The sequence below is a fragment of the Coregonus clupeaformis genome, unplaced genomic scaffold (genome assembly GCF_020615455.1).
Source record: "Coregonus clupeaformis isolate EN_2021a unplaced genomic scaffold, ASM2061545v1 scaf0578, whole genome shotgun sequence".
Taxonomy (NCBI): domain Eukaryota; kingdom Metazoa; phylum Chordata; class Actinopteri; order Salmoniformes; family Salmonidae; genus Coregonus; species Coregonus clupeaformis.
Window position 1 is genome coordinate 245,692 of NW_025534033.1, and position 14,473 is coordinate 260,164.

The 14,473-nt window shown below is 44.6% G+C and overlaps 1 protein-coding gene across 1 annotated transcript in view; it reads left to right on the top strand.

Annotated features, from left to right (window-relative positions):
- The first annotated feature begins 1,002 nt into the window (after positions 1 to 1,002).
- Positions 1,003 to 14,473, top strand: part of LOC121556182 (tubby protein homolog) — a 49,518-nt gene continuing 36,047 nt past the window's right edge. Inside the window, exon 1 of the mRNA XM_045216008.1 lies at positions 1,003 to 1,661. Coding sequence (XP_045071943.1) covers positions 1,624 to 1,661 — 38 coding nt within the window. The 5' untranslated portion in view covers positions 1,003 to 1,623. The remainder of the gene's footprint in view (positions 1,662 to 14,473) is intronic.

Sequence of the window (14,473 nt, forward strand, 5' to 3'; positions counted from 1 at the left end):
ATACAGTATATGGAAGGCCATTTTTAACCATATAAAACTGGACGTTGGTCCTTATATCTCATAGCGTGTTCTCTATTTTATTAACCTTATCCCCAGGCTCAATTGCTACTGCATGCGTATAGATACACACTGAGTGTACAAAACATTAAGAATACCTTCCTAATATATGAGTTGCACCCCCCCTGCCCCTTTTGCCCTCAGAACAGCCTCAATTCGTCGGGGCATGGACTCTACAAAGTGTCATAAGCGTTCCACAGGGATGCTTTCCCATGTTGTGTCTAGTTGGCTGGATGTCCTTTGGGTGGTGGACCATTCTTGATTCACACGGGAAACACCCAGCAGCGTTGCAGTTCTTGACACAAACCGGTGGGCCTGGCACCTACTACCATACCCCATTCAAAGGCACTTCAATGTTTTGTCTTGCACATTCACCCTCTGAATGACACACAAACACAATCATAACATTCACCTGGTCAGTCTATGTCAAGGAAATGGCAGGTGTTCTTAATGTTTTGTACACTCCGTATAGGTTTGACAGAGAGAGCAGGCTGGTGGACCAGATTAATATTTGATATATTCTATTTTGAAATTGAATGTTTAATAAACACAACTGATTTGCATTTGTTTTTATATGTTTTTTAGATTGCTGATTAAGCCAACATGGAATTGCATCAATAAGTAGTTTTAAGGGAAATATATTTGATTGATTTAATGTTTAATGTAATAACCATCAGAACACACCAGGGGTGGGTGGGTGGGTGGGGGGGCAGCAGATGTGTGTGTGTGTGTGTGTGTGTGTGTGTGTGAGAGAGAGAGGGAGACTGAGGCAGTCATTATCATAGACAGACAGTGTGTCTTTGTCCGGAGCATGTTAAATGACTATTACCACTACTCCGTACAGTCATATGTTAATGACCTTCACTCTCAGAGAATGAATAAATCATGTCTCAGAAAAGACATCTGAGTCCTTGCTTTAGCAGCTAGGTGTATGTGTGTGCTTGTGTGTGTGGGGGAGGAAAGACCGGACGTGAACACTACGGCTGAAACATTAAAGCAGCAAGACAAAAGAGAATCTCTGGTTCCTGTTTCCTCCGCCTCGAGGCATGCTGCTCGATTCCCGCTCTAACTGATGCTCACAGAGAGATAGTGTGAGAGAGCCAGAGTGCGAGGGATAGAGAGAGCGATAGAGAGGTGGAGGAGAGAAGTGAGAGAGCGCTGAGAGCGGGAGTGGGAGCAGAGCAGGGTGTGAGCGAGAGAGAGAGCACGAGAACCAGAGAGAACGCGCACATGAAGGACAGGAGGCTGAGAGAAGGGGGTTGTTTTATGTGTGCTGCTCATGTGCATGACTGAGGAGCCTTCCTGCCTGGATCGTTAGTCATCTCCAGCCCCAGAGCTGGGCTATGTGCTCCATAGGCTGTACTGACTGAGGAACACAGGGACAGACAGACAGGGAGAGGCTGGGGGACTTTGAGATCTCTGTGCAGAGGATGCGCTGGCTGCGTGGGCTCTGTCGCCGTGATCGCTGTAGCCAGACCCCTCAGCTGCCTCTGCCTCGCTCGGCTGCTATAGCAGGCCCCCCCTTAGCCCAGCACTCGGAGGACAGCAGCAGTCAGTGGTAGAGAGATGAGCTCCAAGCACTCTTCCGACTGGATCCCCTACAGGTACAGTACAGTATAGTCCTCTGGGTGCTAGTTAAGGCTCCACAGACCACAAGAGAAGGGAGTGTGAATAGCTATGCATGTTCCAGCACTATTAAGGATAGAGAGAATGAAGGATAACACCTGGGTGCATACATGGAAGTTTAGATGGTTAACATCTTCGCTAAGCCCCGTCTCAAAATTTTGGGCAACCAATCGCAGTGCTCCAATGGATAGCAACTCTCCACGAGTCCGACACCTTAGTCAAGCTCACGTTTATTTTGAAACACATGAAAGCCAGTGAGGGCAGTGGGAAAAACGGAGAGTTTTCTTTAAAATATAAATTGTTTAAATTGTTAAATAATTGAATAGTGAACCAGGGGTAGTACTAGCTACTGTAATTCCTGATATGCAGAGCCTCTTGATGGAGTATTTTTCGAATCTGAAATGATTTGTTTGCTTGCTCAGCTGGTTAGCTGTCTCAGTCTCATTGACCACAAAACGTTGCTAACGCTAACTAGCTAGCCACTTAATATAACTTGTTTTCTCTAAATGTATGTTAGCTAGCTAAGTTAGCCATGTTGTTAATACAACTCCCATCTGCTGTCGACATCAGGATACAATTTGAGAGCACTAGCTAGTTTAGCTCCAAAAGTGAGCTGCATCCCAATATGGCGACCAGAGTATGGGCGAGTGGGTGTGTCGAAAGGAAAGTAGTGGGCGTGTGGAAAGGAGTGGGTGTGTCAAAAGCGCTCTGCTATAGGTTAGACCGTTTTGATTGAGTGTTGTATGTATGTATGTATGTATTTATTATTATTATTATTATTATTATTGTATTTTTTTTCGCAGCTACCTCACATTGAGCTACCGTACCGCCTCAGTCGTATTTCACTGTTAGTTTTACACAAATAATTGTACATTTTCAGTTATAAAACTGATGATTGTTTATTTTTGATTAAAAGTATTGAGAATGGTTGTACTGTTGCTTCATGCATTGTATGTGTGTACTTACTGTGACTTTCACCCTGATATTGGCTACTAGGTAGCTACTTCCTACGCTGTTGCCGGGCAGTAGTGCTTGTCAAGTGGGAGCGAAGGGTACTGTGTCCTGGTGTTGTTGCCGTTCATTCCCTCCCCATTGAGAAGTAGACTGTATGTACTGTATGTATCTAGATAGTTATTAGTTATTTATTGTGTAGGCTGCTATCCTACTTGAAATAAAATAATGTGAGAGAAAAACATTTCCACGTTAGCTACCGCCGGCGGTTATCGACTCGTCGTGCAGCCCAATCAGACACGCAAAACGGTCTTGAGTGGGAGGACGGCTCAAAATAATGGCCGTAATGGAGTGAATGGAATGGTATCTAACATATGGTTTTCCATTCACTCCATTACACTCCATTCCAGCCATTATTATGAGCCGTCCTTCCCTCAGCAGCCTCCACTGGTATGTATGTGTGTTTGTGTTGTGTCGGTGTGTGTTGTGTGTGTGCATATGTGGTGTATGTGAATGTGTGTGGGTTTTCTGTTGGAGTGTCAATGTAGTGTGTGTTAGTGTATGTGTGTATATGGTGTGTACATATAGTCTAGTGAGTGTGCGTAGGGTAAGTGCAAAATGGAGTCAGTGCAGTTCGGGTGCCATTGATTGGCTATTTAGCAGTCTTATGGCTTGGGGTAGAAGCTGTCTAGGAGCCTGTTGATCCGAGAGCCGATGCTCCGGTACCGTTTGCCGGACGGTAGCAGAGTGAACAGTCTATGGCTTGGGTGGCTGGAGTCTTTTTCAGGCCTTCCCTCTGACACCGCCTGATATAGAAGTCCTGGATGGCAGGGAGCTCGGCACAAGTGATGTACTGGGCTGTCAGCACCACCTTCTGTAGCGCTTTGCGGTCAAAGGCGGTGCATTTGCCATACAGTGAGGGAAAAAAGTATTTGCCCACTGACAAAGAAATTATCAGTCTATAATTTTAATGGTAGGTTTATTTGAACAGTGAGAGACAGAATAACAACAAAAAAATCCAGAAAGACGCATGTCAAAAATGTTATAAGTTCATTTGCATTTGAATGAGGGAAATAAGTATTTGACCCCCTCTCAATCAGAACGTTTTCTGGCTCCCAGGTGTCTTTTTATACAGGTAACGAGATGAGATTAGGAGCACACTCTTAAAGGGTGTGCTCCTAATCTCAGCTTGTTACCTGTATAAAAGACACCTGTCCACAGAAGCAATCAATCAATCAGATTCCAAACTCTCCACCATGGCCAAGACCAAAGAGCTCTCCACGGATGTCAGGGACAAGATTGTAGACCTACACAAGGCTGGAATGGGCTACAAGACCATCGCCAAGCAGCTTGGTGAGAAGGTGACAACAGTTGATGCGATTATTCGCAAATGGAAGAAACACAAAAGACCTGTCAATCTCCCTCGGCCTGGGGCTCCATGCAAGATCTCACCTCGTGGAGTTGCAATGATCATGAGAACAGTGAGGAATCAGCCCAGAACTACACGGGAGGATCTTGTCAATGATCTCAAGGCAGCTGGGACCATAGTCACCAAGAAAACAATTGGTAACACACTACGCCGTGGAGGACTGAAATCCTGCAGCGCCCGCAAGGTCCCCCTGCTCAAGAAAGCACATATACAGGGCCGTTTGAAGTTTGCCAATGAACATCTGAATGATTCAGAGGAGATCTGGGTGAAAGTGTTGTGGTCAGATGAGACCAAAATGGAGCTCTTTGGCATCAACTCAACTCGCCGTGTTTGGAGGAGGAGGAATGCTGCCTATGACCCCAAGAACACCATCCCCACCGTCAAACATGGAGGTGGAAACATTATGCTTTGGGGGTGGTTTTCTGCTAAGGGGACAGGACAACTTCACCGCATCAAAGGGACGATGGACGGGGCCATGTACCATCAAATCTTGGGTGAGAACCTCCTTCCCTCAGCCAGGGCATTGAAAATGGGTCGTGGATGGGTATTCCAGCATGACAATGACCCAAAACACACGGCCAAGGAAACAAAGGAGTGGCTCAAGAAGAAGCACATTAAGGTCCTGGAGTGGCCTAGCCAGTCTCCAGACCTTAATCCCATAGAAAATCTGTGGAGGGAGCTGAAGGTTCGAGTTGCCAAACGTCAGCCTCGAAACCGTAATGACTTGGAGAAGATCTGCAAAGAGGAGTGGAACAAAATCCCTCCTGAGATGTGTGCAAACCTGGTGGACAACTACAAGAAACGTCTGACCTCTGTGATTGCCAACAAGGGTTTTGCCACCAAGTACTAAGTCATGTTTTGCAGAGGGGTCAAATACTTATTTCCCTCATTTAAAATGCAAATCAATTTATAACATTTTTTACATGCGTTTTTCTGGATTTCTTTGTTGTTATTCTGTCTCTCACTGTTCAAATAAACCTACCATTAAAATTATAGACTGATCATGTCTTTGTCAGTGGGCAAACTTACAAAATCAGCAGGGGATCAAATACTTTTTTCCCTCACTGTATCAAGCGGTGATGCAGCCAGTCAAGATGCTCTCAATGGTGCAGCTGTAGAACTTTTTGAGATCCGAGGGCCCATGCCAAATCTTTTCAGCCTCCTGAGGGGGAAGTGGCGCTGCCGTGCTCTCTTCACTACTGTGCGTGTGTGTGTGGACCATGTTAAGTCCTTAGTGATGTGGACGCCAAGGAACTTGAAGATCTCCACCCACTCCACAACAGCCCCATCGATGTGGATAGGGGCATTCTCTCCCCTCTTTCTCCTATAGTCCACGATCAGCTCCTTAACCTTACTGACGTTGAGGGCAAGGTGGTTGTCCCTGACACCACACTGCTAAATCAATGACATCCTCCCTGTAGGATGACTTGTCGTGTCATCAGCAAACTTGATGATGGTGTTGGAGTCGTACGTGGCCACACAGTCATGGATGAACAGGGAGTACTAAGCACACACCCCTGAGGTGGGTGATTAGGAAGGGACTAAGCACACACCCCTGAGAGGCCCCTGTGTTGAGGGTCAGCATGGCAGAGGTGTTGTTGTCTACCCTCACCACCTGGGGCCGGCCCATAAGGAAGTCCAGTTGCAGAGGGAGGGGTGCAGTCCCAGGGTCCCTAGCTTGGTCATGAGCTTGGAGGGGACTATGGTGTTGAAAGCTGATCTGTAGTCTATGAACAGCATTCTCACATAGCTATTTCCCCTGTTGTCCAGGTGGCAGAGGGCAGTGTGAAGTGCAATTGAGATTGCGTCATCTGTGGATCTGTTGGGGCGGTATGCAAATTGGAGTGGGTCTAGGGTGTCTGGGATGATGGTGTCGATGTGTGTCATGACCAGCCTTTCAAAGCACTTCATAATTACAGATGTGAGTGCTACAGGGCGATAGTCATTTAGGAAGGTTACCTTCGAGCTCTTAGGAACAGGGACAATGGTGGTCACCTTGAAACATGTTTGGATTACAGACTGGGACAAGGAGAGATTGGAAATGGCTGTGAAGACACTTGCCCAGCTGGTCTGTGCATGCTTTGAGAACGTGCCCTGGTATTCTGTGATTGTTACCTGTTTAAACGTTTCGCTCAGATTGGCCACGGAGAGCGAGATCACACAGTCATCAGGAAAAACGGGGGGTTTCATGCAAGGTACAGTTTTATATTCCTCGAAGCAAGCATAAAAGGCATTTAGCTCATATGGGAGTTCTGCATCGCTGGGCAACTCATGGCTGGGTTTCCCTTTGTAATCAGTTGTCGTCTGCAAGCATGTTTGATGTCTCGTCGGAGGTCGTAGTGGGTTTTCTTGTATGCGTCTATGTCCTGTTCCTTGTAAGCGGTAGGTCTAGCCTTTAGCCCAGCGCGGATATTGCCTGTAATCTATGGTTTTTGGTTTGGATACGTTCTTATAGTCACTGTGGGGATGACATGCTCTATGCACTTATTGATGAAGCCTGTGACTGTTGTGGTAAACTTCTCAATGCTATCGGATTGATTGCATTCATGCTTGCACCATGCAATCAGTTATCAGTTATTTTCCTTCTCTATGCTGCCTGTAGCATGATACATTTTTCTGCGGGAAAATGATAGACTGTTGGTGGTCGGAGGAGTGGGTATTAATCCTGCTTTAGAATTCATTGAGGCCAGGCGGGCCAGCAGGTCAAACTAAAATTAATGAGTCACTCAAAGAAACGAATCATGACTCTCGAGTCAAGTAAAAAGAGTAGTTAAAAAATAACATATCATTCGCGAACTGCAAATCACTAGCCTCAAGATGAATGGTTTTGACCACTAGAAAGTTTTGCTTCGCTCCCGCTCGCCACTATTTTGGTTCAGTGCAGTTAGAAAGCACTACTTGCACAACCGGTGTATAAAATGAAAAGGCACCTGCAAAAGAAAATTGTTTATCTATTTTGTTGTGCTGTTACATTTGTATCGTTGTTTCATGTCCGATGGTGTTGGTCCAATGATGTTGTTACATATCATTTGAGCGGCGTGCAACATGAGCAAATTCATTGTATCATTTCACTTTGGGTGGGATTTTAAGGTAAGGGGGCGTGATGTTTGAGTCACAGGGTTGGCAGGGTTTCAGACCTGTCAATTCATTATTGGGGGTGGGATTTTCAGGGAAGGAGGTAGATTAGTAATCTAGTCTTTAAAATACTTTTTCAATATAATTAATTGTGGCTAAACCTAAGACAAATAGTTGTGTATTCCCGCTGTTAAGAAACAGTGTAGAATTGCAGGAAAATTGTTTTAAAAATGCCACACCCCTCCCACCCAAGCTTTTGCACCCCCACTTTCAGACAATCAGGCGCCCATGTCAATGTGTAGTTCATACATGAGTAGAATTAGTGTCTTACCTCAATTAGCCACAAAATCCTTAGTTTGAAAGCAACTGTTTTTCTATAACCTGTGCTGCGCCATTTCCAATACATTTTCCCCCATGTGGGTCAGCCCCCTAGAAATTCGAGTTTTATCCAATAAGCTTCACCCCCATTGCCATTTGAGTGACAGCTAGCAAGATGCAAACGCAGTAGAGCGAGAGAGAGCAATGCCGTGGAGCACATATCTGCACGTGTGACAGAGTATGCCATTTTTGGGGACCACTTTTGGCTCGTGAGCAGTGGTGGCCGCTGATTTGGCTGAATATCCGGGCGCGGGGTGGTTGGAGTTGTCAACAAACAGCATGACAGAAATATGATGCCAAGTCTTTGAGAAGATATATAAAACGATCTGTGCATTTTAACCACAGCATAAATACACCTATTTAACTTTTGCATGACAAAAACCGAATGACCACTGCTGCAAATGCTGCCACTGTTTTGAACAGATTAGAATATACTATTTAGAATGAGCAGCCAGCTAAAACGTACACCAAGGAGAACTAAACAAGCATGCAGATGCAATAAGTGAAAACACATTATCTAACTGGGGATAGCTAGCTAACATAATGTCACAAAGCATGAAGTGCTAGCCAGTTAACTTTCTTATTATTATTATTATAATACAACATTTTAACCCCTTTTTCTCCCCAATTTCATGATATCCAATTGCGATCCAGTCTCATCGCTGCAACTCCCCAACGGGCTCGGGAGATGTGACAGTTGAGTCATGCGTCCTCCAAACCGCGCTTCTTAACACCCGCCTGCACCAATGTGTCGGAGGAAACACTGTTCAACTGACAACCGAGGTCAGCCTGCAGGCGCCCGGCCCACCACAAGGAGTCGCTAGTGCAAAGTAAAGCCCCCCCGGCCAAACCCTCCCCTAACCCGGACAATGCTGGGCCAATTTTACGCCGCCCTATGGGACTCCCGGTCACGGCCGGTTGTGACACAGCCTGGGATAGAACCCGGGTCTGTAGTGACGACTCTGTGATACACACCTTAAACCGCTGCGCCACTCGGGAGGCCAGCCAGCTAACTTTCATTTGGAAATAACTTAATATTTCCGAATTAGTCCAATATTAGTATAGAAAGACTTTAGCTAGCTAGCTGCTTATCAAAGGTAATTTGACAAAAAATCTACCAAGCTATTTCTCAATGTTTCTCAAAATTACTATAGCTGGCTAATTAATTTGATCATGCTCTGTGATACACCCAGTTTTATGCTGTTTTAGTCCACACAACATGTCGCCCTGTCACCATCTACAGTAGAACCTGATGAACACCATGGGGGGGAAACAATTAAATTGGCCAGCCACCGTCATGCCTTTTTGTCCTACCAGATCCGCGATGAGAAGGTTCTAGCTAGTGTATCCCTCTGTCCTTCGACTCTTGTTGGATGTAGATGTCTGGTTTATCAGGTCCCAGCCTCTAATGACTGTTATGACTATTCATTTACAAGTGAATTACACTTAGCTTTTTGCTTTAGCGCCATCTGTACCTGATAGAGCAGATCTAGTCTCACGTGTGGAAGTAAGCTGTCTGGCGCAAGAGACTCATTGACTAGAGGGAGACTAGAGCAGACCCAGAAGTTTTGACTGAGCGCACATTTGAGCGACCCCAGGACAGTCCATGTACTTTGTGCTGTTATAATTTATGCTATGAAATCCTGCGGTTTCATTGGGGTAGTTCCCCCTCATAGCAAATAACTGGCAAAACAATCCAAGCAATGTTTGCACGGCCTATGCTCCCAAGGAGCTGTTGGCAGTCACTGAGGGGGAGAGGAGTAAGTAACTGAACAACTTGTTTTGAACAATATGTTTTTGAAAGAGGAAAATATACACATTTACTGCACTTTTATGAGCATTTAAAACATAATCCATGAATTATATACAGTGGGGAAAAAAAGTATTTAGTCAGCCACATATTGTGCATGTTCTCCCACTTAAAAACATGAGAGAGGCCTGTAATTTTCATCATAGGTACACGTCAACTATGACAGACAAAATGAGAAAAAAACATTCCAGAAAATCACATTGTAGGATTTTTTATGAATTTATTTGCAAATGATGGTGGAAAATAAGTATTTGGTCACCTACAAACAAGCAAGATTTCTGGCTCTCACAGACCTGTAACTTCTTCTTTAAGAGGCTCCTCTGTCCTCCACTCGTTACCTGTATTAATGGCACCTGTTTGAACTTGTTATCAGTATAAAAGACACCTGTCCACAACCTCAAACAGTCACACTCCAAACTCCACTATGGCCAAGACCAAAGAGCTGTAAAGGACACCAGAAACAAAATTGTAGATCTGCACCAGGCTGGGAAGACTGAATCTGCAATAGGTAAGCAGCTTGGTTTGAAGAAATCAACTGTGGGAGCAATTATTAGGAAATGGAAGACATACAAGACCACTGATAATCTCCCTCGATCTGGGGCTCCATGCAAGATCTCACCCCGTGGGGTCAAAATGATCACAAGAACGGTGAGCAAAAATCCCAGAACCACACGGGGGGACCTAGTGAATGACCTGCAGAGAGCTGGGACCAAAGTAACAAAGCCTACCATCAGTAACACACTACGCCGCCAGGGACTTAAATCCTGCAGTGCCAGACGTGTCCCCCTGCTTAAGCCAGTACATGTCCAGGCCCGTCTGAAGTTTGCTAGAGTGCATTTGGATGATCCAGAAGAGGATTGGGAGAATGTCATATGGTCAGATGAAACCAAAATAGAACTTTTTGGTAAAAACTCAACTCGTCGTGTTTGGAGGACAAAGAATGCTGAGTTGCATCCAAAGAACACCATACCTACTGTGAAGCATGGGGGTGGAAACATCATGCTTTGGGTCTGTTTTTCTGCAAAGGGACCAGGGACGACTGATCCGTGTAAAGGAAAGAATGAATGGGGCCATGTATCGTGAGATTTTGAGTGAAAACCTCCTTCCATCAGCAAGGGCATTGAAGATTAAACGTGGCTGGGTCTTTCAGCATGACAATGATCCCAAACACACCGCCCGGGCAACGAAGGAGTGGCTTCGTAAGAAGCATTTCAAGGTCCTGGAGTGGCCTAGCCAGTCTCCAGATCTCAACCCCATAGAAAATCTTTGGATGGAGTTGAAAGTCCGTGTTGCCCAGCGACAGCCCCAAAACATCACTGTTCTAGAGGAGATCTGCATGGAGGAATGGGCCAAAATACCAGCAACAGTGTGTGAAAACCTTGTGAAGACTTACAGAAAACGTTTGACCTGTGTCATTGCCAACAAAGGGTATATAACAAAGTATTGAGAAACTTTTGTTATCGACCAAATACTTATTTTCCACCATAATTTGCAAATAAATTCATTAAAAATCCTACAATGTGATTTTCTGGATTTTTCTCATTTTGTCTGTCATAGTTGACGTGTACCTATGATGAAAATTACAGGCCTCTCATCTTTTTAAGTGGGAGAACTTGCACAATTGGTGGCTGACTAAATACTTTTTTTCCCCACTGTATATATATATATTTTTTTTTACTTTTTGGGGGGGACCAATCACAGGTGGGGTGCCGCCCCTAACGCCCTAATGGACGTGCCGCCACTGCTCGTGAGCGCTACTTTCAGAACTACTGGCTAAAAGTATACAACTGTACCTGAGAATCTCTTTAATTCAGAGCCATTCAGTGGCTAGCCACACTATAAACATAATTTTACCAGGTTCCTGTGAAGCAATTGTAATGACAATCCACCACAACATACCCGAGAGTTTCCTTATTAGCAAAGGGTAGTAGTCTGTGTTTAATTTCATTGTGTATTAAAAACACAGTTTGAGATCATTGTGAGTGGATTTCTCCAGTGGTTAGAAGGGGGAATTGGGCTTCCCGGGAAAATGTTGTCTGAGGTTGCAACAGTAACCAAGGGGGGCGGGGCTTAGCGAAGGGTCAATTGTGGTCATTGGTGTGTGGTAGTATCTAATTGATGTTGCTTTGGTTTTGTATTTCAAGAATGATGAAAGCCTCACTGTATTTCTTAGTGCTTTATAATAACTGTAGTAGATATGACTGGTTATTCATGTGAAATGATTTTGGACCTGTCTTTATAGTGTATTTATTGACCGACTTTTTTAATAACATAACTGAAGTACACATCTAATTCCAATGTTGTGTAGGCTACTGTATTATTGGTGAGTCGTAAAGTTTAGCAGTCTTCTGCTCATATGAAAATCTATTTAGGGAATATATGTCACCGTTTTACTGTAATCCAATTACATGGGGATTTTCTCATGCAGAATCTGGTGTAATAGAATCTATAAAAAGCTCTGCTCATTTCCCCCCAAAGTGTATTTTCTCCACTACTACCACCTTGGGAAGCAGTAGCCTTTGCTTTGCTCTGTGTGACCCCTGCATGTCTCTCCCCATACATTGGTAATGCATTCTGCTGATTATAGGCATTCTCGTGTCACAATCTGCCCTGAATGGTTAATGTAAGTGTTATTTATCAGTTAGCTTCTTTCTGGGTGAAATAAAGACTTATGGCTGCTCTCAACGGCATTACTACTGCTGCTGTTGCTACTGCTGCTGCTGTTGCCTCCAAGAGAAGCCCGATTGCCATGGTTGCACTGCTTCCTCTGCTCCCATTGGCTCCTCGTTGCTATAAGTTACGGAGCTGGCTTGCCATGAATCTCATTGAGAGATTGCGTCAGGAGAGCTGGCCTCCTATGATGGAGCAATAAAGGTAGTGATAGATCTGTGTGTACGTACACGTACTAATGTTGCTGCTTCTAAGAATCAGGTAATGCACGCACACACACAGACACACACACCAACATCAAACACACACACCTGAGTTTCCTGGATTTGGATTTGGCAGGGTCTAGGGTTCTTAAACCCACTTATTAGGGGCTTTTTTCATCTGCGAGGAAGAGCAACCATAGAGATTGTTTCAATATGAGCCTACCAGGAACAGTAGTTCCAAATATCTGTTCTCATTTCAGTCAATCTAGGGAACTAATCAGTTCCTTTCATGAAATAAAATCTCCTCATAGAAAATAATAATTGAAAATGAAATGTAATTTCCTTTTGTATCCTTAGGCGTGCTCTTTTTGCGGTATAGTTTATTGTTAAGCGTGTTCATTGTTAAGTGCTCTATGACAAATTACTTTGTGAAGAGAACTCTTCAAAACATTTTTTAAAATATGTTTGCTATATTAAGATGTGATTCCGATGATAAGAGTGATATAGCAGTAGTCAGTGACATTAGTAGTGTAGATAATAAAGGTGATATTGATGTTGTAGGCCTAAGTGTTAAAGGTAACAGACAGGATGACATATTAGGTGACGCAGTGTCGTCTTTAATAACTGTCCTCAGGGACAAGATCCCTTAAACAGCACAGTACACTGACATGCTTAGGCTCAGGCACTACCACGGAGTCACTTTGCTTACCTGTGGGAGGATGATCGGGGATGGGAGGGGAGCTGAGTGGGGAGAAGAGTGTAGTCCCGTGTAGCTCAGTTGGTAGAGCATGGCGTTTGCAACGCCAGGGTTGTGGGTTCGTTTCCCACGGGGGACCAGTATGAAAAACAAAAAATTTATGCACTCACTAACTGTAGGTCGCTCTGGATAAGAGTGTCTGCTAAATGACTAAAATGTCAATGTAAGAGGGGAAGGTGGAACAGGATGTTCCTCTCAACTTGGAGGCCTGGCCAGCCCGTCATGGATGGGTTCTCAGAGCATTAAGCAGTTCCTCCCATCAGATGGAGCCTGCCTGGTGCTTTCCATGAAACATTTATGTATGGGGCCTGGTGAGGCCGGGCGAGGCAAGGGGAGGTGAGTTGGGGACTCAGCTGCACCTCTGTGGCCTCTCATTAATCCCCTGTGAGCCAGCCCTGAGCCAGCCCAGTCTATCAGACTCACTCTGGCTCCAGCAGGTCACAGCCAAACACACACAGCACTGCCAGGGAGGGACGCCAGGCTACCTATACTGTTCCTACTGTACACAGAAGCTAACAATTATATACAGTACCAGTCAAAAGTTTGGACACACACCTACTCATTCAAGTGTTTTTCTTGATTTTTTTACTATTTTCTACATTGTAGAATAATAGTGAAGACATCGAAACTATGAAATAACACATATGGAATCATGTAGTAACCAAAAAAGTGTTAAACAAATCAAAATATATGTTATATTTGAGATTCTTCAAAGTAGCCACCCTTTGCCTTGATGACAGCGTTGCACACTCTTGGCATACTCTCAACCAGCTTCATGAGGAATGCTTTTCCAACAGTCTTGGAAGAGTTCCCACATGTTGGCTGCTTTTCCTTCACTCTGCGGTCCAACTCATCCCAAACCATCTCAATTGGGTTGAGGTCGGGTGATTGTGGAGGCCAGGTCATCTGATGCAGCACTCCATCACTCTCTTTCTTGGTAAAATAGCCCTTACACAGCCTGCATTGTCCTGACAGTGTCACCAGCAAAGCACCATCACACCTCCTCCTCCATGCTTCACGGTGGGAACCGCACATGCGGTGATCATCCGTTCACATACTCTGCGTCTCACAAAGACACGGCGGTTAGAACCAAAAATCTCAAATTTGGACTCATCAGACCAAAGGACAGATTTCCACCGGTCTAATGTCCATTGCTCGTGTTTCTAGGCCCAAGCAAGTCTCTTCTTATTATTGGTGTCCTTTAGTAGTGGTTTCTTTGCAGCAATTCAACCATGAAGGCCTGATTCACACAGTCTCCTCTGAACAGTTGATGTTAAGATGTGTCTGTTACTTGAACTCTGTGAAGCATTTATTTGGGCTGCAATTTCTGAGGCTGGTAAATCTAATGAATGTATTCTCTGCAGCAGAGGTAACTCTGGGTCTTCCTTTCCTGTGGCGGTCCTCATGAGAGCCAGTTCATCATAGCGCTTGATGGTTTTTGCGACTGCACTTTCAAAGTTCTTGAAATGTTCCGTATTAACTGACCTTCATGTCTTAAAGTAGTGATGGGCTGTCAT